General features: G+C 44.9%; 1 protein-coding gene across 1 annotated transcript in view; it reads right to left on the bottom strand.

Annotated features, from left to right (window-relative positions):
* TMEM47 (transmembrane protein 47) overlaps window positions 1-27028 on the bottom strand; it is a 107772-nt gene that overhangs the window by 29217 nt on the left and 51527 nt on the right. Inside the window, exon 2 of the mRNA XM_026716062.2 lies at window positions 8286-8426. Within this exon, the coding sequence (XP_026571847.1) occupies window positions 8286-8426 (141 nt within the window). The remainder of the gene's footprint in view (window positions 1-8285; window positions 8427-27028) is intronic.

Raw genomic sequence — 27028 nt, 5'->3', positions numbered from 1 at the left:
TCGGAATGGAGCCTTCAGAGTTGCAATCCTGGGATACGTTGAAGGCTCAGAGTGGAGCCATTTTCATGAAAGGCAGGAAAATGGGGAAGGGAATTTTCCTGCCTGTTATCCATTCCTCTTGGAGCAGGACCTTGCAAGGCTTGTTATGGCATTGCTCTCATGAATGGCAGCACCTCCATGAGCTTCATCACACTGGTGCAGCTGGTATCCTGCCATGAGCGCTACGCCAGTATACCCAAACTCGTGGTGGTACTGCTGCTCACATGTGCAACAGCAGAACAATCCTTGCAGGGTCCTGCTCAAAGAGGCTGCACCGATGGGATGAACCTCACAGCAATGCCGCCACTCGCATATGTAACACTACAACAAGCCTTGCAGGATCCTGGGATATGCTGAAGGCTTGGATTGGAACCATTTTTGCTAAAGGCAGGAAAATGGGAGGGAGAGAGAGCTTGAGGAATGGATGACAGACATGAAAATCCCCCTCCCATTTTTCTCCCATTCACCAAAAAGCCTCCATTCTGAACGCTGAAGTTTTGGAATGGAGAACGGGAGGAAAATGGGGAGGGGGAATTTCCCTGCCTGCCATTCTTCCCTCATTCTGTACTAAGCTTTAGGAATAGACATGACAGGCAGGAAAATCCCCCTCCCCATTTTCCTCCCATTCACCAAAAAGCGTCCATTCCAAATGCTGAAGTTTTGGAATGGAGGCTAAAATGGGGAGGGGGAACTTTCCTGCCTGCCATTCTTCCCTCAGTCTGTGCTAAGCTTGAGGAATAGCTTTTTTTAGCCACTAAAGAAGCAGCCGGGTGGAGAGGCAAGGTGCATAGAGCATTCCTTTCAGCCGCGATAGAAGTGGCCTAGTGGCTAGGCGCATGGGGGGAAATTAAGACACCCCTTGAAAAGATGGCCTAGCCATTTTTTCAGGGGTCTAAAGAAAATAAGGCCCTGTGTCTTTTTAGTTGCCAGCAGAAAGGGAGTGGGGGAAAACAGTGTATTCCTCAAGTGCCTATTCCTCTAGTCCCTAGCAGCCCAAAGTTGTCAGAGCACAAGAATATTACTGGAGAGCATGATTAATGACTCTTGGCTATGGATGTGTCCCATTGGAGAATATGGAGAACCGGCCACCCACCAGGGGGTGGGTGAATGATGTATTTTAGTATCGGCTGCATCCAGCTAATGCCAATGTGGCCACTTCTAATAAATCAAATTTTCTTTTCTCTGAGAATACGGCTGGAGACTTATGATTTGAATGGAGGTAGATTTGTTGGAGTCCTGACACCCTGTCTTATTTTCTAAGAAACACAGTAGTTTCCTGGGTCTGTTTTTTTTTTCCTTTTTTGAAGATGGGAACCACATTGGCTCTTTTCCAGTCCTCTGGTAGTTCCCCGGTGCTCCAGGATTTTTGAAAGATGTGGTGCAGTGGTTCTGAGATGACCTCTGCCAGCTCGTTTAGAACTCTTGGATGTAATCCATCAGGTCTGGTGATTTGTATTCATCAAGATCAGACAGGGGTTCTTTTACTATTTTTTTTGTGCTTTTTTAACTTTTATTTCTAGTCTGTCTTTTACAGTTATGTTTTTTTGCAGGTTGGGCTATAGTTTCTTTTTATGTGAAGACCGATGCAAAGAATGAGTTAAGCAGCTCTGCTTTCCCTCTGGTGCCTGTTACTTCCTTGCCATCTTCTCTCTTTAGTGGACCCACTGTTTCCTTGATTTTTTTTCTTGTTATTTATATGTTGGAAGAAACTTTTTCATTATCTTTGACTTTTGTTGCAAGTAAAGACTTTGTGTTATCAATCAAATGCTTAAGAGAAGTTTACTTAAGATAGTTGTTCCTCTAGTACAAGGGTGACAAACTCGATTGCGTCACATGACATATTACAACATATTGTGATGCTTTTTGCCTTTACAGAACCGGTGGGGGACATAGCCTGCGTGTGATGCCAGTTTAACACCCCTCCTCTAGTATAATCCTTCTTATGCTCCTTGTTCTGTCAGATAATTCAAATTCAATGCAAAAAAAAAATCACTTTGGCGGAAAAACAAATCTGGTCACGTTGCCAACTTCAAAAGCTGGTACAAAAATTTATGCCACCAAATAAAGACTGAATGCACCAATTATCACACTAAACAATTATCACACTAATAAACCTTCTATGCACCAATTCCACCCACACTTTCTACAATTTTGTAAACAACAAACTAAAAGACTGAAGGTCCATCCCACCCCTGAAAGGACCTAATAGTAAAGACTGCAATGATGACACCATTAAAGCCAACCTCTTTAACACATTCTTTGGCTCAGTATTTGTAAACAGCAATGGATCATGCCCAGTATTTCCTAGTCAAACCCAGACAACTACAATGATCTAATACATATCAATTTTACAGAAGACAATGTTGAAAAAGCCCTACACAATCTAAAACCATCTCTATCGATTGGACCAGATGGAATATGTGCCTACTTCTTTAAAAAGCTATCCACTGCCATAGCCGAACCTCTAAGCATAATCTTTGAAAGATCTTTCAGGACCAGCTCCTTGCCAAAACTATGGTCACTAGCCACGGTCATCCCCATCTTCAAAAAGGGGGACCCCAGCCTCGTTGAAAATTACAGACCAATCTCTTTATGCTGCGTCACCTGTAAAGTCATGGAATCAATTATTAACCAATCCATTATCCTCCACTTACAACCTACTCTCTAACAAACAATTTCGTTTCAGAAAAAAACTATCCTATAATCTGCAACTCTTACATTGCAAAAACATAAGGATTACACAACTCGATCAGGGCAAAGCAATAGATGCAATCTACATAAGCTTCTGTAAAGCCTTTGATTCAGTGGACAAGGCAAACTATCCTAAAACTAAAATCTCTGAACACCTGCATAACTGGATAGAAGCATTCCTGTCAAACAGGCAACAAATGGTCAAAATTGGGAGTGTCCTATCAAATTCTGTACCTGTCAATAGTGGTGTCTCCCAAGGCAGTGTTCTAGGACCAACTTTCTTCATACTGTACATAAATTACCTCTGTGATCAGAGGTGGTATTGAACCGGTTCGCACCGGCTCGGGCGACCCGGTAGCAGTGATTTGGCATGGGTTGCTGAACTGGTGGAGACCCCTGGCTGGCCACACCCCTGAACCGGGTCGCCCAGTCACCTGCTTCTCCTGGTCGCTCTCCTAGCTTTCCGTACCATGTGGTGGCCATGGCGCAGCTCAGGTGGAAGTCCCAGGGCTGCTGCATATGTGCACTGCATGTTCAGCCACTACACATGCAGTGTGCATGTGCAGCAGCCCCAGGACATCCACCTGCCTGCCCGCCCTCCTGGAGCACGTTTTTTTCCTTCTCCCAGTGACGGCCGTGCCTCTTTCAGCCCAGCACAGCTCAGTCCAGCCAGCCAGCAGGTGGGCGGGTGGATATTCCAGGGCTTCTTGCCCCCCTTGTCACGAATGCCGGCAGCAGCCCCTCGGGCTGGCTGATCTGGAAGCCACTGTTCCCAGGTTTCTACTCAACCGTGCTTGGTCAAGGCCTCTTTACCTTGCCTGAAGCTGCTAGTCCTGCCCCTCACTCTCCCCTCCCTCACCTGGCCTGAGAAGGGGCTGGGTCCCAGGTCCCTATCTTCCCCCCCTCCCCCACTCTCTGTGTCTGTGTGTATGCTGGTCACGAATGAAGGAGGAGAAGGGTTGCCTGGAGGGACTGGCTGAACAAGGATCACCAGCTGTGCTGGAAGCATCTCATCGATTTCCATTTAAGATTGCTGGTGCCTTCAGCTCCAGCCGTGCAGAGGCAGATGCGCATGTGTGTTTGCCATTCCCACCTACCCACCCCCATCCATGTGCAATGACCCTACTCCCCACAAGGAGGGAGAAGACTGCATTTTTGCTTCAACCCACCCATGTTGCTGAATTTCATCGCCGCCGCCTCCTTGGCGGCAGAGAGATGGGAAGATAGGGAGAGAGGCAGAGAAAGAGAGAGAGAGAGAGATACAGAGGGGGGCAGAGATCCATAGAGAGGGACACAGAAAGGGGGAGGAGAGAGAGAGGGAAAGAGAGAAAAAGAGAGAGAGAAAGAGAAAAAGAGCGAATGAGAGAGGAAGGGAGAGAGACGAGAAAGAAAAGAAAGAGAAATGAGAAAGAAAGAAAAAAGAGAAAGGAAGTGAAAGGAAGAAAAGGGATAGACAAAGAAACAGAGAGATGGAAGGAAGGGAAAAAGAAAGAAAGAGAGGGAGGGAGGGAGGGAGGGGAGGGAGGAGAATGTGAATGAGATATATGGATGGGTAGATAAATACATGGAGGGAGGGAAAGAGAGAAAAAAGGAGAGGAAGGAAGGACATGAACCCTGGCTTCAGAAGACTCTTTGAAGCAGCACAGCAATCTAGGGCTGGCCTGCAAGGGATCTCGGTGGTCATCTAGTCCAACCCCCTTCTCCTGCAGGAAATCCTTACAGAATCAGAATAGCAGGGTTAGAAGTAAGTGTGTGTGTGTGTGTGTGTGTGTGTGTGTGTGTGTGTGTGGCTGTCAAAACTCCAAAACAGGTCAAGTAGCTCTGGGGAGATCAGTCATAAATTAGAACACTTGCTAAGCAACCGGCCATTAAGCGAGGACCACTTGTATTTGGTTTGCCAGTCACATGGTCACTTGGCCATGCCCACCCAGTCACATGGCCACAAACCCATGCCCATCTGGTCACATGGCCACAAACCCATGCCCATCTGGTCATGTGACCATAAAGTCATACCCATCTGGTCATGTGACCAAGCCACACCCACCCAGTCACATGACCACCATGATACACCCACAAATTAAGCCATGCCCACAGAACCGGAAGTAAAAAAATTTGAATACCACCACTGTCTGTGATCATATAAAGAGAAACTGTGTTCTCTTTGCCAATGGTGTAAAGCTATTCAACACCACCGACAAAACTTCTACCCTTCAAAAAGACCATGACCGTGTATCAGAATGGTCAAACAAACGGTAACTTCAAATCTCAACAAATAAATGCTCTGTCATATTGGCAAAAAAATCAGAAAATAAAATACAAGCTAAATAATCAAGACCTTGTTGAGGATCCAAACTTTGTCAAGGACCTTGGAATACTCATCTCTAATGATCTAAGTGTTAGCCCACTGTAACTACATAGCCAAAAAGGCATTAAGAGTTGTTAACCTAATCCTCCGTAGCTTTTTCTCCAGTAATATCACACTAACTAGAGCATACAAAACATTTGCTAGACCAATACTTGAATACAGCTCATCAGTCTGGAACCCACATTTATTCATAATTATGTTTATACTTATACCTGTTATCTTATAATCGCTTGACAAAATAAAATAAAAATAATAAAATAACTGAAGCTCTTTTCAAAGCACATGAGATGCAACGGCTTGAATGAAAGCAACTGAAGAACTATAAATAAAACAACTAAAATAAAATGTGTTTTCAATAAACAATTCTTCCTTTTTTTCCCAGTGAATGGAATGAAGATCAAGACAATCCTTGTGAACAGTTTTGAAAATGGGAAAGGTACAGTTTTAATATAACAATACCTAAATATATTCCTTTCCCTCTAAAACGTCTAACTAAAATAATGGAAACCAAAGAAGGCAGTAGGATTCTTTTCATTACAATTATATTCATCCTTGAAATACTAAGAATCTGGATTCTAAATCCTTTTGAATTGATTTTTAGAAATCCACCTGGAAACGAGATAGTTTTGAAATTCTCTCTATTATGGTATATAAGACAAGCTTATTATTTCAGTTCCAGCAAACAGATGATTGACAGAAAGGAAGCTGCAGCTAGAAAACTTAGCAAAAAGGAAGGGAAAACTCTATTATTAGCTAATTTGATGGATATTCAAATCCATATCAAATGATTATTTTGCTACACAGTATGTTCCACTAAAGAACATCCTTGAGTTTTCATATGAGCCTTAAAAATAATTTCTTCTTATAATCCCCTTTCCTTTGAAAAATAAGAGATTTACTGTATTTTTTGGACTATAAGATGCTCCAAAGCATAAGACCCACCTAGCTTTTGGGGAGGAAAAAAAGAAAAAAAAATCTGCCTCTGCCTCCCAGCAATTTGCCTCCTAGCAACAATCAGCAAACATCTTGGTCAGCTTCAACACAGCCTGATTTAGCAAAACAAGTGATTGTCGGTTGGATCAGCCTCCCGACTGTCAGAGTATATTCATGCACTGGAATAGAGCATGGTTACAAGATCAGCCAATGAATAGCATAGCAACTAAGTCAGCCAATGAGGACTGTTTGGAAACTGAACTTAGAAATAACCTAGGTGTGGCTCTATATTACGCTCTGCAGCTCTGAAGCTATGTTAAGCTTATCAATGTCTATTGAAAATGAAACTAACTTGCTTGCTTGCTTGCTGAAAACTAGAGCTCTGCTCTGAATATGTAACATGTCTGCTTCTGTTTGAGTTTGCTCCATGTTGGAGAAATCTACAGCTGGTATTGTAAAATTTACTTAATAAGTTTATAAAGATGTTAAATGAAGCATCAGCCATCTATGTTTACTTTTCTGGTGCTGAATTTATGCTGCAAAACTCTGAACAGGTTCTGGGCCCAGAAAAAAATACTTAAATTGTAATTAAAGCTGAGAGCCTGCCTGTTTTAAAAGTAAGAAACAAGGCAAGAAGAACTATATTATTTGGGCTGCAAAGATGGAATGTTTCTTCAAGGCTAAAGAGCTTTGGAATATTATTGAAAATCCACCCCCGGCATCATTGAATGCTACAGATCTGAAGCTGCATGATAGAGCATTGGCTTATATCATCTTAAGTTTAGAAGATGATCAGTTTATCAATGTAGCTGATTTAAAGACTAAAAGGAAGTCTGGGATAAATTGAGGACTGTTCATGTGAGTGTATCTGCATGCAACATCATACAATTATCAAGAAAGTTATATTTTGTTCATATGCAAACTTTGTCTGTGGAGTTAGAACAGCATGGAATTAGGATTCTGGAATCTCAGAAAGTACTATTAGTTTTGAACAGCTTAAATGAAACTTGGGACATTGTTTCTGCAGTGTTTGAATGCAAACCGGAGCAGGAGTTGCATTTAGAAACTCTTAAAGCTTGTTTATGCTGCAAAACTCTGAACACAGATGATCAGCTGCTTCAGACTGCAGGGATCACCATCACCTATTGCTGCCTCCGTGCACCCCATTTTCAGCCTCTGCATCCCATTTTTGGCCTCCGCACAGCCCATTTTCAACCTCTGTGTACCCCATTTTCAGCCCATTGCAGACAGTGGGGATCAGAACAGGCCAAAAATGGGGCACACGGAGGCCGAAAACGGGATGAAAATAGGGCATTTGGAGGTCAAAACTGGGATGCAGAGGCCAAAAATGGGGCAAACCGAGGCTGCAATAGGTGATGGTGATCCCTGCAGTCTGAAACAGCTGATCGTTGGGAGGCCAATCCAACCAACAATCATCTGGTTGTGCTAAATCAGGTTGTGCTGAAGCTGACCAGGCTGTTTGCTGATTGCTGCAAGGAGCCAAATTGCTAGGAGGCAGAGGCCAAAGGGTGGGGGCCAGCGGGTGGGTGGGGCTTCAGCAACATTTGCTGTATAAGACACACAGACATTTCCACTCACTTTGGGAGTGGGGAAGTATGTCTTATATACCTAAAAATACAGTATATACTATGAAGGTATTGAAATAAATAACAAAAGGCAAAACTGATGTAATGATAGTAAGGCTTTCTATGGAGCATTAATATATAAACACATTTGAGTTTAATCCTATTTTATTTTTTATATGAATGATTTCCAAAACCAGTGCTAAAAAACACTGACACTGTACCTTGAAACGATAAAGTCCCTTAAGTTTCTAAAAAGACTTGAAATGGTATCTGTTATAATCACTTAGAGTGTGTTTTAAAAATGTCAAGCAAGCAATGGAGGAGATAAGATGCTACTATTATCAAGTAACAATCTGTGCTTTATTTTGTGTGATGTTTAAGATTGGAGGGATGACATCTACAGTAGGCTGAAAAAATAGGTGAAGAAACACTTCTTCATTTAGTTGCCATTGGGATTTTGGCCTGCTGATAAAGAATGCTCTTCAAACTTTAAATGGTAGAAAGAGTTGGCCTGGAAAGAAAATCTTGGGATTTCTTGGCCATAAAAAGAAAAGCTGAACAATCTGAAATGAAGGAATTATTTTTGGATTCTCAGAGATGTTTTATCTTTAATCTTGAGAAAGTAGCAGCTATCTAACATTGTACATATTTCAGAGCAGCTGTTAACTTACCTGCTGCAAACAGCATGACAGCAACGGGCCTGTAGAACCTCCTCCGTGATCCCACACAAATAGAAATTAGTCCAACCAAAAAAGCTATAAGAATTATGGCGGCACCACCCAACAGCATAGAAAGAGTAGCAATCTGCCAATCTATAAAGGAAAAGTAACAAGATGGGAGTTTAATTTAGACAATAACTCAAATAAAGAGATCTTCACTGGAACAGAAATAAATAATAAAAAGTATGAAATAAATAAAAGTATTTATTATGTGACAGCAGAACTCTAAACACACTCTTTACAGAGCTTATAAGGTTTTCATTTAAGACTGATATTTGTCTCTTTGACCTACATTCCATAGGGGAAAAATACAATATGATTTCTGCAAATTAATTAATTCTACGTTGGCTGGCCCTAACCAGTGCAGCCCTGAGCTTGTATGGTAGGTTTTTCTATGAAACAGAGAAAATGGCGTCTCCAAAGAAATAAATTTTCAACAACCCAGGGCAAAGTAATTTGAAATTTCAAATCCTTCAACCAGTATGCAATTTGATTTAACCGTATAAATTTTCCCAGCTTTGTTTCAGACTTCAGATGTTTATTTCTGCTCTTATATTCCCATGGAAAAGGCACAAATTAAGAATTACCAGCTTCTGTATTTTTCTGAGTTGTGGAAGTTTCCCCCCACCCACCCCGAGAGCTAGATGAAAATTAACATTAATAACATGCTACCAAATTCTATAATCTCCATTTTGAGACTGATTTTGCATTGCAGACCTCAGGAAACACCTGGACTTGTTATGAATTTTTTTATGTCCTCATTTGCCATTTTTTATAATCTGTTGGCTATTGAAGAATTCAGGAAAAACTCAACAGTTTTATCTACTATTTTGTGCCATTTATTATTATTATATGCATTGTTCAGCTGGGGATTACAATTTCTATAGAAAGGATTTCTTTAGAATTTCTGACATATAATAACATGTTATGACTCCCCTTCAAAATTCCAATGAACAAAACAGAAAGCAGCCGTTTCAAATTAAATCAAACAGAAAGAAGTCTTACAAGATAACGGCTGGCAGGAATCTCAATCCACAGCATAAATCTTTACTCTGTCCAGCAAACCAGTCCTGGCAATAAATCTCCAGTCTCAGAGCTTCTTGCTGTAATGTCCTCACTCAAATAAGTCACTTTGTTCCTGGCAAATTGTACCAGCCCAGCTGTGTCCTTTTATACTCATTGAGGCAACATGCTAATTTACTGACTCGCTCTCCTCATTCGCTCCAGCTGATTTTGCCTTCTCAACCGTCTTCTGTTCCTTACATTTAACCACAAATTTTCCAAGTTCTCATCACTAGAAGACTCTCTCAAAACTTCCCTGTCAGCCATTCCCGGCTGTTGATCAGATAAGGAACCAGAGGAGGTCAAAGATCCTGACAATTCTAATACATCAGGTCTGTCTTCCTTTGTCACGTCCATCTCCTCATCCTGGTTACCAGTCCAATCACTGAGCCATGCCGGCTCATATTTTTCTGCCATGTCCTCCTTACTTGAACTCATATCAGTCACAGGAGCTGAATCCAAGCCCGGAGCCACAACACTATCCCTCACCGCAGGGCCCTTCCCCCAGGTCTGATGATCCGGATGCGGTTTCGAAAGGAAATGTTCATGAAAGTCCCGAATGATGTCTGGAGCATGAACTGCAGATGCATCCGTCCATGAGCAAATTTCCGAGTCATCCACTCTCCTCCCGACTAAATACTGGAAACGACCCTTGAGCCAACGCGAATCAGTAACACTGACCACCGTGTCATCAACCTCCGCCTCCTCACGGGGCATCGATGGGGAAGTCGTACCAGCTGGAGCACGCAGAGGACAGTCTAGGGAGTCAGGAACCAAAAGAGAGCGATGGAATACAGGGTGAATATGCATGGAGCGCAGTAAGGTGAGCCGGTATGCCACAGGGTTGATAACCGCCTCAATCAGGAATGGACTAATGAAACGATGGTCCAATTTCCTAATTGGGCAATCGATCCGAAGATGTTTTGTGGATAACCACACCTTGTCACCCACAGCTAACGGAGGCAGTGTTCGATGTGACTGGTCCGCAAACCGTTTATAGTCCTCTTTTGCTCGTTCAAGTTGTTGCCTGACTAAACGGTGGACCACTTGTAGTTCCTCCAGAAAATCTTGTGTCTCAGGAACCGGTGAATCCATCCAAGTTAATGGGAAGAAGTGCGGATGATAACCTACATTCGTGAAAAATGGCGTTACTCGAGTGGAGGTGTGCTGCGAGTTATTAAAAGCGAATTCTGCCAATGGGAGGTATTTCGCCCAATCGCTTTGTCGCTGATTAACAAAACACCTCAAATATTGGGTAAGAATGCCAATCACCTTCTCAGTCCCGCCATCAGTTTCTGGATGGTGCGCTGACGCTAAGCACACCTGAACTTGTAGCGCTGCCATTAACTGTTTCCAAAACTGCGCAGTAAACTGAACTCCACGATCAGAAACCACTCTATCTGGCAGTCCATGCAGATGAAAGATATGCTGTAAAAATAGCTGAGCCGTAGTGCGGGATGAAGGTAATCTCCGACAGGGAATGAAATGAGCCATTTTAGTCAGCATATCAACTATCACGAGCACCGTCGTGAAGCCCGACGAGGATGGTAAATGCATGAGAAAGTCCATGGAGATCGCTCCCCATGGTCTGCCTGGAGTCGGTAATGGTTGGAGGAGTCCAGGGGGTGCACACGACGCCGCTTTCGCTTGCCTACACTGGACGCAAGAAGCGACGTAAGAGAACACATCATGACGAACCCGAGGCCACCAAAAAGTCCGGGTGACCAAATGCAAGGTTTTATAAAATCCAAAATGGCCAGCAGCGGGGTTATCATGACATTGTTAAAATTCTCGGTAGCGTGGGTTGTGCACGAGAAAATGAAGATGGTTCCATAACAAGCCGTTTGCGTCCACGTTGCTGTAAACGAGCTTCAATTCGTAAGCACTGAACTATCAATGCATCCAAAGTTAAACCCTGCTCTGCATGGACCAGCTCATCTTTGATGGCATCAGACAAGCTTTCCTGGAAGGTTAGAGTCCATACACAGCAAACGAAATTCTGCAACGTATTCCTGCAGGGAACGTTTCCCCTGATTAATGTCCCGTAACCGTCTGTCCACAGTTTGCATCTTAATTGGGTTCTCAAACATCACTCTCATTTGTTGGAGAAAACCCTGGAAATCATTCAACAACGGGCTATCTTGAACTAACAAGGGAGTAGCCCAATTAGCAGCCTGCCCAGATAAAAGGCTAAGAATGAATCCTGTCTTGGCCCGATCATTTGGAAAGTTTTCAGGCCTCAAGGACATAAATAATTGACACTGCCCCAGAAATGCTGGGAACATGTCCATTTGCCCAGAAAATTTCTCCGGCATGGATACTGGGCTTTTCCTCACAGGAGGGGCAGGGGGAACAGCAGCAGGGCTTGGTAAGCTGGAAACATAATTCAGCAATTGTGTTACCTGATTCTGAAGCGTCACTGTTGTAGTTGAGCAATGAGAGGCTAGACCAGGGCTAGGTGCAACAAGACTTTATTGTAGCAATAAAGGACTGAACGTGTTAGCCCTGCCTGGAGCAGGCTCACAGCGATCAGCGGCTGGCCAGACCCTGCAGCTGGCTTTTATAGCCAGCTGTCGAGGGAGGCCAGCCAATGAGGGGCAGCAAACGCCCCCGCAGCATGAACGGACCTGGGTGGGGACTTTGGCAAGTTCCAGGGACATAACACCCCTTCCCCCCAGATGCGAACACGCATAGTCACTTAAATAAGCGGGCGGTCTGTGCTGGCGCCCCGAGCGCCGTAACTCCAGTGAGTTACCAAGTGTCTCAGTGTTCAAGGCACCCGGTGGGGTTGGTGATGGGGTGCAGCCTCACCCTGAGGTTTGCACAGGCACCGGTGTTGTGCTTGTGTTTGGTGATGTCGTGGCCCCATCTGCTGGTTCTGATGGCGGACCCGTTGGGCAGTCCCGGTCTACTGCCTGCTCTCCTGGTCCGGGCGGTGGTGGTGGAGCGATTCTGGCGTGGTCTTCGGTGGGAGCTTGGTGTGGCACCTGGGGATCGACCTGAGCCCACGATCCGGCACTGGCGAAGGTACCCTGTCGCTTCCTTAGCTGGTCCAGGTGTCTTCTCCAGATGCGGCCGTCTTCCAGCTGTACTCGGTACAACCGGGGACCGGTGATGGCTACTATCACTCCTGGAATCCACAGCGGGTCTCCGGCATAGTTCCTTGCAAATACATGTTCCTGCAAGGCAAAATCTCTGACCCCCGTCATTGAAGCGAGAGGGGTGTCAAGGCAATAGTGAGGGTGGAGCCTATCCAACACAGTTCTTAGGTGTCTACCCATCAGCAGTTCAGCAGGGGATTTGTTGGTGACCATGCAAGGGGTCGAGTGCTGGCTTAGCAAGAAACGGGAGAGTCTGTGATGCCAATCTTCTTTGCTGAATCTGGCTAACGCTTCTTTTGTGGATCTAACGGCTCTCTCCGCCAGTCCGTTGCTGGCAGGATGGAAGGGAGCCGTGAAGATATGTCGGATACCAAGATTTGTGGCAAAACGGCTAAATTCTGTTGAGGCAAACTGGGGGCCGTTATCCGAAACTATGGTATCTGGTAGCCCATGTGTTACGAATAGGCGAGTTAGAGCCTTGGTAACTGCTAGCGGGGTGGTCGTGGATAGTTGGGCCACATCGATCCATTTAGAGTACGAGTCAACGACCACCAAGAAGGTTTTGCCATGTATTGGACCCGCTAAGTCAATGTGTAGCCTTGACCAAGGCGCGTTGGCGCTCTCCCACTTTGTGGGGGTGGTGACTGGAGGGGATGGTCTGGATTCCTGACAGGGTTGGCATGAGCTTACCCACTTGACGATGTCGTCGTCCAAACCAGGCCACCATACGTAGCTCCGTGCCAACGCCTTCATCCGGACGATGCCCGGGTGGCCCTCGTGTAGTGCCTCTAAGACTGGTGGGCGAAGTGAGGCCAGAATAACCACCCTGGTGCCCCACAACAGGCAGCCCTCTATGCTAGACAGCTCCTGTTGACGGGTCTTAAAAGGTGTGAATTCAGCTGAGAGGTTAGAACCCGGCCACCCCGTCCTCACCCAGTCCAGTACCTGGGCGATGGTTTTGTCCGTCTTGGATTTGGTGGCAATGTCGAGGGCGGTGACAGGAAGGTCGAGCTCGGTGACATCGAAGATGGCATGGACCGGGGCTGGGTCTTCTGCTGGAGCTGGCAGGGGGCAGCGGCTGAGGGCATCTGCGTGGCTTAGCGTTTTTCCTGGGCGGTGGATGAGCTTGTACGAATAAGCCGCCAGGAACAAGGTCCACCTCGTCATTCTGGGAGACAACACTTGGGGAGTCTGCTTGTCTCCGGAAAGAAGACCCAGGAGAGGCTTGTGGTCCGTGATTAGCTCAAAGTTGTGGCCAAACAGGAATTCATGAAATTTCTTAACCGCGGCCACTGCGGCTAAAGCCTCCTTTCGATCTGACTATAGTTACGCTCTGTTGCTGAGAGCGTTCTGGAAAAGAAGGCAATTGGTGCCTCGGAGCCATTGGGTAGTCTATGGCTTAATCGGCGCCAATCCCAAAAGGGATGCATCCGCGGCTAGTACCAGTGGGAGGTGTGGGTCAAATTGAATAAGGACCGCGTCAGATGTGAGCAGTGATTTGACTGCGGAAGCGTGTCTTCCTTGTGTCCCCAGTGCCAAGGTGCTTTTTATCTAAGAGCCTATGTAAAGGCTCTGCTACTGATGCCTTGTGAGGTAGAAATGATGCATAAAAGTTCAATAATCCCAAAAAGGCTTGGAGTTCGGCTTTAGTGGTTGGCGTGGGTGCCTCATGAATTGCCTTGACCTTGGACTCTAGGGGGTGAATGCCTGAGGCGTCAATTTTATAGCCCAGAAAGTCCACCTGTCTAGTGGCAATGGCACATTTCTCCTTTTTTAATTTGAGGCCATGCTGTCTGAACCTGTCTAACACTGCTCTGACTCTCTGGAAGAGTTGGGGTCTGTCCCTGGCCGAGACCAATATGTCGTCGAAGTAGGGTACTACACCAGGGAGGCCCTGTAGTATCGCTCCATGAGGGATTGGAAGATGCCGGGGCAACACTTACGCCAAACTGGAGACGCTTGCACCGGAATGCACCCTGTGGGTCACAATGGTCTGCAGTTCGGCTGTTTGGTTGTCAACAGGGAACTGTTGATACGCTTGTGACATGTCCAATTTGGCAAAAATGTTGCCAGGCTCAAAGGTATGTAATAAATGTTGAATGACCGGTACTGGGTACGCGCTAACTTGTAGAAAGCGGTTGATTGTTGTTTTGTAATCTGAACAAATTCTCAGGCTGCCATCCTTTTTAAGGGTGTGACAATTGGCGTCTCCCATTTGGCGAAGTCTGTCGGCTCAATGACCCCTTGCTTTAACAATTTATCGAGCTCTGCGTCTAGTTTAGGCCGAATGGCGAATGGGACTCTGCGCGGTTTCAGCCGGACTGGAACCGCTTGGGGGTCAACTGCAAATGATATGGGGGTACCCTTATAACACCCTAACTCATTGCTGAATACGTCTGAGTAGTCATTGAATAAGGAGTCAGTGTCAGAAGCTGAGACAGCATGGACTCCTGTTAACCCTAGGCCGAGGTAGGGGAACCAATCAAGCCCCAGAAGACTGGGGAGGTTGCCATTAACTACCACTAGAGGCAGGTGGCCTTTGAAAGCTTTAAAATTAACAAGGAACTTGCCTTTGCCGAGTACTGGAATGTCTTTTCCCTGATAATCCCTCAAGGAGATCTGGCACTTCTGGAGCTGGTTTCTGGATAGCCTGGGCTGGATTCTCTTGAGGGTGCTCCAAGAGATGATTGAGAGCGCTGACCCCGTGTCAACCTCCATACGACAAGGTTTACCTTCTAATAAAATGGAGAGTGTTATTTTACTAATAGAGTGACAGGTGTGGTTAGCATGGTAGCAAGTGTGACAATTTAGTACTTGCCTTTGGGACCCAGAATGGGAAAAAGAAGGAACCTTTTGTGCTGAGTTGTGCGCGGCCTGGCAGACTCTAGCGATGTGGCCTTTTTTGTGGCAATGGTTACAGATGGCACCCTTGAATTTGCACGTAGCTCTCGAGTGAGGTCCGCCACAGGATAGGCACAGGATGATGTGTTTGGGTGCACTGTTGGTTTCTTGCCTGGCTCCTGCCTGTGGTTGTTTGGCATGGGTGAGGCGGTGGATGTCTGTTTGATCGTTAGGGTCGTCTTCGTTGACTACCTCTTCTGAATGAACGGTGGCGCAGCTTTGTTTGGGAACGGGACCTTGAATTTCAGTGGCGGACTGGGTTGCCAGCTCTGCTGCCAAGGCTTCCTCGACGGCCTGGGATAGGTTGAGGTCCTTCCTGGCGAGTAGTCGCCTCTAGAGGTGAAGGTCTTTGACCCCGCAGACGAGCTGGTCGAGGAGCATGTCATCAAGATAGTTCCCGAACCCGCAGTGGAGGGCTGCAGTCCTCAAGGCGGCCATATATTGATTGACGGTTTCCTTTTCCGCTTGCTTCCTCATCCAGAAGGTGAATCGCGTCGCGATTTGTGAGGGTCTGGGGGAGTAATGGTTGGTGAGAATCTCTAGCAATTCTGCCCAGGGAACATTCTTTAACTCACGTGGAGCGACGAGTGCTGTGGCGGTATCAAAAACGATGGCCCCGCAGTAACTGAGGAAGAATGACTTTTTTCTGTGCTCCCCAGCATCAGCTAGACCGATAGCGTCGATGTAGTGGTTAAAACGATTCTTGTATGACTCCCATTTTTCTTCTTCCAGCTTGAACGGTGGGAAGGCTGGGTTGGAGTTCATGATGAGGACTCCTGCGTGATATGCTGTTGAGAAATCTCTCTGGGACAACAAAATGGCACTTGTGCTCTTGTCAGGCTAGTGATTACAGCTCTGGAGAGGCTCCACAGACCTCTCTGCTCTCTCTCTGGGCTACAATTTGGGGCTAAGCTGCAACGGCTGTTGGCAGCGTTTTGAAATTCGCGCTCCTGGAGAGTGTAGGCGGTGATGGCTTGCCGCCTCTGATAGCACTTTGAATTTCGCGCCTGCGTAAGTGTCAGTAACTCGGAATAACAGCACCGCGCTGTATTCCGGCAAGAAATCCAAATGACAGCCGTTTGAATTTCGCGCTCTTTTTGTGCTGAGCGGCTGCGGCTCGCAGCGCTTCACTTTCCTCTGTAGCTTGCTAACAAGCGGCTACAGACGCTATTACTTTCGCTCTTGCTGACCGAGCTCTCCGGCGGCGCGGCTGCGGCTCAGCGGTTTTAGTGATTTCAGCTGTTGCGAATTGCCTCTGGTAGCCATCCCATCCTCGTCGCCAGTGTTGTAGTTGAGCAATGAGAGGCTAGACCAGGGCTAGGTGCAACAAGACTTTATTGTAGCAATAAAGGACTGAACGTGTTAGCCCTGCCTGGAGCAGGCTCACAGCGATCAGCGGCTGGCCGGACCCTGCAGCTGGCTTTTATAGCCGGCTGTTGAGGGAGGCCAGCCAATGAGGGGCAGCAAACGCCCCCGCAGCATGAACGGACCTGGGTGGGGACTTTGGCAAGTTCCAGGGACATAACAGTCACATTGCTTTGCAGTAGCTGATTAATTTGTTGTTGTTGCTGCTCTACCAAACGCTGCAGTTGATTTGAATCCATCTTGCTTTAAAGATGGTTTGTTTGGGGCCAGGAACAATAATGTTATGACTCCCCTTCAAAATTCCAACGAACCAAACAGAAAGCAGCCGTTTCAAATTAAATCAAACAGAAAGAAGTCTTACAAGATAACGGCTGGCAGGAATCTCAATCCACAGCATAAATCTTTACTCTGTCCGGCAAACCAGTCCTGGCAATAAATCTCTAGTCTCAGAGCTTCTTGCTGTAACGTCCTCACTCAAATAAGTCACTTTGTTCCTGGCAAATTGTACCAGCCCAGCTGTGTCCTTTTATACTCATTGAGGCAACATGCTAATTTACTGACTTGCTCTCCTCATTCGCTCCAGCTGATTTTGCCTTCTCAACAGTCTTCTGTTCCTTACATTTAACCACAATTTTTCCAAGTTCTCATCTCCACTAGAAGACTCTCTCAAAACTTCCCTGTCAGCCATTCCCGGCTGTTGATCAGATAAGGAACCAGAGGAGGTCAAAGGTCCTGACAATTCTAATACATCAGGTCTGTCGTCCTTTGTCACGTCCATCTCCTCATCCTGGTTACCAGTCCAATCACTGAGCCATGCCAGCTCATATTTTTCTGCCACGTCCTCATCACTTGAACTCATATCAGTCACAGGAGCTGAATCCAAGCCCAGAGCCACAACAATAACAATTTGAGTTATTTCCTATTGAAAAAATGATTTAACAATTGAAATAGAATCAAGATTGATAATTATGAGGTATATTATATATCGAGGGTTATTATTGTAGTCCACAAAGAAAATGTTTCTCCAACTTTCCCTTAGCTTTGGGTGGTAAGTTCCTATGGCCAACACTAGAAATATCCTTCCAAATAAAAAACAAGCTTCAGCAAAATAATTTTCTGAGGACTGGTAAATATTGATATCATGGACAATGTATGATTGCTGGTAGTAAAAAAGGTCTTGATGGCATAAAATCAATAAGACTTTAACAGTATCTGTCAGACTGATAAACTGATTTTTTTTTTCTGGATTTAATCTACATTACTTCTGAACATTTATAATCATATTTCCTTTAAAAGGGAAATACATTTATAAAATGTTTTGAAATTCAAATATTTCATCCAAATTTCATTTCATATTCTGTTCTAATTTTACCAGATACGTTCCTGTTGTGGCTCCGGGCTTATATTCAGCTCCTGTGACTGATATGAGTTCAACTAAGGAGGACATGGCAGAAAAATATGAGCCGGCATGGCTCAGTGATTGGACTGGTAACCAGGATGAGGAGATGGACGTGACAAAGGAAGACAGACCTGATGTATTAGAATTGTCAGGATCTTTGACCTCCTCTGGTTCCTTATCTGATCAACAGCCGGGAATGGCTGACAGGGAAGTTTTGAGAGAGTCTTCTAGTGGAGATGAGAACTTGGAAAATTTGTGGTTAAATGTAAGGAACAGAAGACGTTTGAGAAGGCAAACTCAGCTGGAATGAAGGAGGAGGGCGAGTCAGTAAATTAGCACGTTGCCTCAATGAGTATAAAAGGACACAGCTGGGCTGGTAAAATTTGCCAGGAACAAAGTGACTTATTGAGTGAGGACGCTACAGCAAGAAGCTCTGAGACTTGAGATTTATTGCCAGGACTGGTTTGCCGGATGGAGTAAAGAATTATGCTGTGGATTGAGATTTCTGCCAGCCGTTATCTTATAAGACTTCTTTCTGTTTGATTTAATTTGAAACGGCTGCTTTCTGTTTTGTTCGTTTGAATTTTGAAGGGGAGTCATAACATGTTATGGCAAATATTTTTCCTAATCTTAATGAGATCTAGAATTATTCTGTTAAGACTTCAGGGAAAAAAATGGAAGACTGAAGATGGCTCTGCCAAAATGGACCCGAGACTGAATAGACTGTGAATAGACTGCCTCTTCATTCTGGGTTTTGGGGGTTTATCCTCTAGATAAGTAGAGGAGGTTGCCCTTAAGTGCTCCAGATGGCTACTCCTCAGAAGCAGATTGCAAGATAGCAGTCTCTGATAGGTTTAGAGGTGTGGGGAGTACACTCCAAAAGAAACTTCACAGCACCAGAAACCTCAGAAAACAGAGCCAAGTAACTCAAGATTTCCCCTTTAAGAACCCTGCCTTTAAGAAAACCAAGAAGCACCAGCTGAAAGGAAAACTCAGAGCAGCCCTGCTAATGGTTGTTACAAAAGTAAAAGCTGACCACAGAATCACTTAAGTAGAGCCATTAAGATAAGGGGAATCAGGCTAAAAATAAACTCTCTGAGGTAAACTGAAACTCCCTTTTTCCTCCCTGACAGGATAAGATTACAATGCAATAGTGTACATTAAGAAAGATTATGCCAATGACCAAAAACATAAAAAAGGAATATATTACCAAAAACTTTCTTCGAAATGACAGAAGAATTAAATTTGTTAGACATATGGAGAACTTTAAACCCAGAAGAAAGTAAATTCGCCTTTTATTCTAATCCCATAGATCCTGGTCAAGGATAGATATGGCCTGGATAAATGGAGACCTAGTTAAAGAAATTGAGATGGCAGAAATCATCTCAATCATGCCAATATTTGGGCCAACCACAATCTTCTCAAAATAATATGGAAAGGGCAAAAAAAGAAGATGGACAATGAACCCAAAAATCTTAAAAAGAAAAATAATATATCCAAAAGATTTTAAAAGAACTGGAGTTATTTTTAAGGATAATAAAAAACAACATACCTCACTACAAAACCTTTGGAACACCATGAAGGCATATATAAGGGGAGTAACTATAGCCTACACTGTAAAGAGAAATAAGGAAAAATGGAGAGATCATAACATACTACATGAGGAAATTAAAAGATTAGAAAACCAATTACAAACCCCGGGGATGAACAAATCAAAAATAAAATGGCCTTAGCCAAGCATAAATTGAACATATTAGATCAGGAAGAAACAGCAAGAAATCTAAAATTTGAAAAAAAATTATTTTGAGCATGTGAACAAGCCAAGAAGATGGCTGGCTTACAAATTAGAAAAAGAATAATACGCCAACTACAAGATGAGAATGGAATCATACAAACTAATATTGATAAGAAAAAGAAGATTACACAATGTTATGTCTCACCTGTATCCACAGGTGAGCAATCAAAACTCTAAAGTTCAAAAAATACAAGCAACCGAAAGCAAACCCCAACAAAGATAACTGCTGAGGTTTTTCCAGTCCTCAGCAGTAATTCCGAAGTCTGTTTGGCAATCCTGAAGTGCCTATAAATCACAATGCCTCAGAGAATCTTCACAGTACTTTGGCTCCAACAATACACTTTGCTTCTGGCAAATTTTATCAAGCCAATCCATTTCCTTTTATCCCCTAAAGAGGGCGTGTTAGTCTCATTAATCACTGGTTTGACGCTTCTTTCCCAATTGAGATTGACGTCTCAATCTCCGTCTATTTCTCACATCAAGTCAAGATCCCTCAAAGCCCTCTTCCTCACTTGAAACCTCTCGCACGTTTTCTTGATTATCTGTTCCTGGCTGCTGTGTAATAGAGAGGGATCTTCAGGGGAGGACTCTGGCCCCTTCAATAAATTAGGTTCGTCTCTCATAGCTAAGTCCAGTTCCTCATCCTGGCTACCTTCAAAATCACTCAACAATGCAGGCTCAAATCTCAGTGCCAGATCCTCTTCACTCAAGCTCACATCTGCTGATGGACCAGATTCAAATCCTGGAGTCACAACAACACAAGAGTTTTTTTTTTTTTTTTGAAAGTCTCTATAGACAGGAAGAAATAGTAAAAGGAAAAATAAATGACTATCTGTTCTGACCCAAACCTGGTTCTAAAAGAGGAAACACAGCAGCAATATAATCTTTTTAAGTTTCAGCTAAGAATCCTGTTTTTTATCTGTTTTTTCACAGATAAAAGGCTGCTTCCAACTAATTAGCTCCGACAAGAAAGAGCCTTGCCAATTTTTTCAAGTCTGACAAAAACAACAGATAAGAAATAGTCTTCAAATACCAACTACAGGAGGCTGAGTTCAAAACTTCTTTGCCTTCTGCAAAGTGTGTTCGTTCACAGCTGGCTTTTATCTTCTTGAAGGAGGGGCCATTACCTTGCAGCCTTACTTCCGAGTCACCCATGCTGTTGTAACTGTTCTTTCCTCTGAGCAATCCTTCACGCATGCACACTTCGCACAGGCTCCTCGGGAACTTCCTCATCACTGCTGCCAGCCCCCACAATCTCTGAAGGCAGCAGTCTACTCCCTAATGGTCCTGGCCCCTCATATGAGTCATTGCTCTCCTCAGCCGTCTGTACCTGCTGCTGGCTAAACACAACACTATCCCTCACTGCAGGGCCCTTCCCCTGGATCTGACGGTCTGGATGTTGGCCAAGACAGGAATTGTGTGTGAAACGCATCCACCAAATCTGGAGCATGGACGAAAGTCGCATCTTCCAAGTGAATGCCTCTGGTCCATACCCCTTCCATTTTATCATGTATTGGAATCACCTTTTTCAACCACAAAGAGTCTCGAATACTTGCGAGCTCATACTCCAACAGACTGTCGCCATTGCATAGTGCCGGCAGGGAAGCGTCAGGTTAGCAAAGTGGACAGGCCGGCCATTCGGGAACCAGAAGGTAGCGATGGAAAACCAGATGGACCAGTAGCAAGCGAGGCAACTTCAGACGATAGGCGACTGGGTTGATCACCGTCTCTACAGGGAATAGACCAAGGTACTAATGGTCAAGCTTCCTCACTGGCCGGTCTAATGGAAGATGCTGAATAGACAACCACACCCGATCTCCCACAGCTAATGGTGGCATCACTCTCCAAAAGCGGTCCGCAACTCACTTGTAGTCTTCCTTAGCCTTCTCCAAATACCATCGCACCAGTTGGTGAACTGCCTGCAACTCAGACAAGAAATCCTTCACCTCCAGAACTGGCGAGTTGAGTGGCATCAAGGGGAAGAACCAAGGTTGGTAACCCAAATTGGCGAGAAATAGGGTGGTTTGCATGGGGTATTCTGAGAGTTATTGAATGCAAACTCTGTGGCTGCTAAGTAATTCACCCAATTATCCTGTTGCTGATTGACAAAACAACGTAGGTACTGCTCCAGGATTCTGATCACTTTCTCCGTCCCGCCATTGGTTTCTGGATGGTGAGAAAAGACAAACAGATTTTAACATCCAAAGCCATCATCAGCCCTTTCCAGAATTGGGTGGTAAACTGCGTCTCTCGGTCTGACACCACTCAATCTGGGAGTCCATGTAGTCAGAAGATGTGCTGGATAAACATGTGGGCCGTGGTGTAAGTCCCGACACAGAACAAAGTGCGCCATTTTGGTCAGCATGTCAACCACCACGAATACTGTGGTGAATCCCGATGAGGGGGCACATCTGTCAAGAAGTCCATTGACAGGGTATCCCAAGGTCTCTCCAGTGTGGGCAAAGGCTGGAGCAGTCCCGGGGGAGCCCATCGCTGACTTGGCCTGCCAGCATCACATGCAAGACATCATGTCGTGTTGTAGTCGGGGCCACCAGAAAGTCTGAGACATGAGGTGCAATGTCTTGAATAGGCTGAAGTGCCCCACCGCAGGGTTGTTGTGGCATTGCGACAAGCCTTTGCCCACACTGCGGCCCTGCAGGGACATAGAATTTGTCACGGTAGCACAAGAGTTCCTCCTCGAATGACCATGGTGAGTTGGGTCCCATTTCTTGCCTCCGCTGATCCACCCAAGCATCATGCCACTGCGCCTCCCATATCTGCACCCGTAAGTCCACTGGTTCCTGCACAGTGGAAAATGACCCTATGAGCAGCACCATCCAGAGTGGGAGTTGATCCTCTGGACGCAGGTACTCAGGCTTCCGGGAGAGTGCGTCTGCCCATTGGTTGCAACCACTTGGAACATAGGCGACCAGTAACTCCTTCTCCCAGATGGTATAGTTATGCTCAGCAGGATTGAGCTTCCTGGAAAAATAAGTGCAACGGAAAAGGGTATCTCCAGAGGCATGAGCCTGGAAGAGCACCACACCAACCGTCACATCCGATGCATCTGCTTCCACCATGGATGCTGTGGATCGGCGTGTTTCAGGATCAGCTCTGTCATGAAAGCCTGCTTCAAAGCCTGGAATGCCTGCTACTCAGGAACACCCCACTGGAACAGAACCTTTTTCTGAAGGAGCTGAGTGAGAGGCAAGTCAGGAAAGCGAAGCAAAGGATGAAGGTCTGATAATAGTTGGTAAATCCAAGGAGTCCCTGGACATCCTTCACTTGCCGGGGAGGTTGCCAACTAAGCAACAACTCGATCTTACTTAGTTCCATGGAAATGCCTTCCGGAGAGATGTAGTGTCCCAGAAACTCAATGGTGGACTGGAAGAATTGGCACTTCTCCAACTTGGTGTACAAGTGGTTCTCCTGGAGCAGTTGCAGAACCAAGCACAAGTGGTGCAGGGGGCTATCCCTAAATTTGGAATAAATCAAAATGTCATCGAGGTAAACCACCACACACTGATCAAGGAGGTCCTGGAAGATGTCGTTCATAAAATGTTGGAAGACAGCGGGAGCATTGGACAACCCAAATGGCATGACTGTATATTCAAAATGCCAATATCTGGTCCCAAACGCTGTCTTCCACTCATGTCCAGGCTGGATCCACAACAAATTGTATGCCCCATGCAGATCCAACTACATGAACATGGTAGCCTCCCAGAGCCACTCCATCAGTTCTGAATCAAAGGCAGAGGGTACCAATTGCGCACCATGATACTGTTCAACTGATGGTAGTCACAGCACAGGCTCAAGTTGCCTGTCTTTTTCTTAATGAAGAGGACTGGAGCAGACAAAGGCAACAACGAGGGCCAAATAAACCCCCAAACAAGGTTTTTGTCCAAGAAGTCCCACAATGCAGCCAATTCTGGATCCAACATGGAATACAAACAACCCATGGGAAGGGGTGTATCGGACACCAAATAAATAAGGCCAGTGTGGGGCAATTGGTCCACCTCCTGCTCACTAAAAACATCTGCAAAATCCTTGAGTTCTGAAGGCACGGACACCTTGGGTGGACTCATCAACTGCCCTGAGCAGACTTGACAGGTGTGGTCCATGCAGTGCGGGCTCGGTAACATGATCATGTTCTGGGACCAATAGATTTGAGGGTCATGAGTCCAAAGCAATGCCAAGCCCAAGACCATAGGGAAGTGCAAACTGGAAGAGAGGTAAAACTGGATCACCTCCTCATGCGAGCCTATAGTCAGGTGCAAGGGCTGGGTGGTGGCCTTGATAGGCCCAGATAAAAGCACCCAGCCATTGATGGTCTCAACAAGCAGAGAAGGTTCTACAGAGCACTGGGGCACTTGTATACTTTGCGCTGTGAAGGCCATGTTCATGAAGTTCGTGGTGGCGCGAGAATCCACCAGACCGTGCGCTGGAAACCCTGGGAACTATTGGCCAGGAACACTTGGGTAGCCAGGATCAAATGCTGAGGGGGTCCGGAATCCATGTCTGCAGGATGTGCCTTGAATCCTGTGCACGGCCGACACAGGGTCTCTCTTAAATCGAGCTCCACCCATTTCCCGACAATCTTGTCAAGGTCTGGGGTGCAGGCACAGGAACCAACCAAGTTTGCTGGGTCCGGGGAGCAGGCCCTGGGGCCGACACCCCGGTTGCTTCTTGGGGCACTAAGCAGCCATATGTCCAGGTTCCCTACAGTATAGACACAACCCCTCAACGTGCTTTCTGTTGCACTCCATCACAGACAAGTGGGGTCTGGCAGTGCCTAGGTCCATGAGCTCCTCCCATGGGAACAGAGTCTCATACACAACAAGTTTCAGCTAAGAATCCTGTTTTTTCACAGATAAAAGGCTGCTTCCAACTAATTAGCTCCGACAAGAAAGAGCCTTGCCAAGTTTTTTCAAGTCTGACAAAAACAACAGATAAGAAATAGTTTGCAAGAGTCTTCAAATACCAAGTGTTATGTCCACAAGGCTGAATTCAAAACTTCTTTGCCTTCTGCAAAGTGCATTGGTTCACAGCTGGCTTTTATCTTCTTGAAAGAGAGGCCATTATCTTGCAGCCTTACTCCCAAGATGCCTGTGCTGTTGTAACTGTTCTTTCCTCTGAGCAATCCTTCACACACTTGGCACAGGCTCCTCAGGAATCTTCTCAACACTGCTGCTAGCCCCACAATCTCTGAAGGCAGCAGTCCACTCCCTTAATGGTCCTGGCCCCTCAACTGAGTCCTCGCTCTCCTCAGCCATCTGCACCTGCTGCTGGCTAACCACAACACTATCTGAAAGGAGAAATCTTGCCCCCACAAATACAAGAAAAAAAGAGAATTATTAAATAGGGAAATAACATTAGTAGAACTGAAAGAAGCAATTCAAAAACAAAAAAAATAGTAAGTCCCAGGGCCAGATGGATTACCAGGGGAAATTTATAAGAATTTGGGAGAATCAACAGAATTATTACTATTGGAAATATGTAATGAAGTACTGATGGAAGCAAAGCTATCAGAGCCATGGAAAGATGCATACATTACCTTGATTCCAAAAGAAGGTACAGATAATAAACAAATTAAGAATTATAGACCAATTTCACTTCTAAATGCCAATAATAAAATATTTATGAATATCATGATTGGAATGGATGAAAAAAAATATTAAATGAGAATATACACGCAGATCAAAATAGATTCTTGCCAATGAGGCAAATAAAGAATAATACAAGAATAGTAATTAATATATACTATACTATGAGGCCCATCCAGAAAGACAACAGCTGCTTGTCTTCCTGGATGACCAAAAGGCCTTTGATAATGTGAACTGGAAATTCATGATCCAACAAATTAAAGGTAGGAAGTTTGGAGATAAATTTGAAAAAATGATAGAATCAATTTATTCCTGATAATGATGATAATAATAATATCAATTTATTATTATTTATTATTAAAGGCAAGCATAACAATAAATGGAGAGATTACAAAATCACTTGATAATGAAAGGAGTTAGACAGGGATTTTCACCTCTACTTTTCATCCTAATATTAGACACATTATTAATAAGAATCAGATCAAATGTGGAAATAAAAGGAATCAGAATTAAACAAGAAGAATATAAGGTTTAGGCATTTGCCAATGACATGGTATTTGTTATAGAAGACCCATTGGAATCAGGACCCATTCTATTGCAAGTGATAGAAAAACATGGGGAAATAGCAGGCCTCAAAATTAATAAAGAAAAAAACTAAAATGTTAGTTAAAAATCTAACTTTGAAACAGAAGGAAAAATTAGAGAAAGAAATGGGGCTGCAAATTGTAAAAAAGTTGAAATATCTAGGTGTTGTGACTCAGAGGTTTGAACCTGCTCTGTCAGAAGACATAGGCTCGAGTGTTGAGGAAGATCTGGCATTAAGGTTTGAGCCTGCCTTGTTCAATGACATAAATGGGAGTCAGGAGGAAGAGGAGGACTTGGCATTGGGGTTTGAACCTGCTTTGCTGGAAGTTTGGGAATCCTCATCCTCTCCAGGACCTTCCTCATTAGTTATGCCTCAGGTGTCGGCAGATAAGCAGAAGAACGTGCCGGAGTCCTTGGATGAAGATCAAACCAAAGAATGTTGGTTTGATGCCAGGAACAGACGTAAGCAGAAACGTCAAGCACAAACTGGAAGGAGACGTCAAATCAGGGACTGAGGAAAGAGCCTGACACGCCCCTCAGGAAATATAAGGAGGCGTGTTAGCTTTGAATCCCCGTTCGGGTCCAACTTGTTAATTTGCGTCTGCAGTTTGAACAAAGTATTTCTGTTTGCCATTCGTCTCTGATTTATAGTTCTGCTCATTATCAGAATTTGCAGACAGCTTCTGGGAAAACTGTGAACGACGAATTCAGCCAAAGGAAAATTAACTCTGTTGTTCCTGATATTGTCTGTTTGTGTTTTTTCCTTTGGACTTTTGGACTCTCACCTCGTGGCCACAGGTGAGACAGAACATTTTTGACCCAAACCTTGACACCATCTTCTGACCAAGATGAATAACCAACAGCAGCAGCAGCAGATTAATCAA

Source organism: Pseudonaja textilis, chromosome 8, assembly GCF_049901715.1.
Source record: "Pseudonaja textilis isolate UNSWEBS1 chromosome 8, rPseTex1.2, whole genome shotgun sequence".
NCBI lineage: Eukaryota > Metazoa > Chordata > Lepidosauria > Squamata > Elapidae > Pseudonaja > Pseudonaja textilis.
Note: the sequence above shows the minus strand (reverse complement) of the source record. Positions and strands in the feature narration are given on the sequence as shown.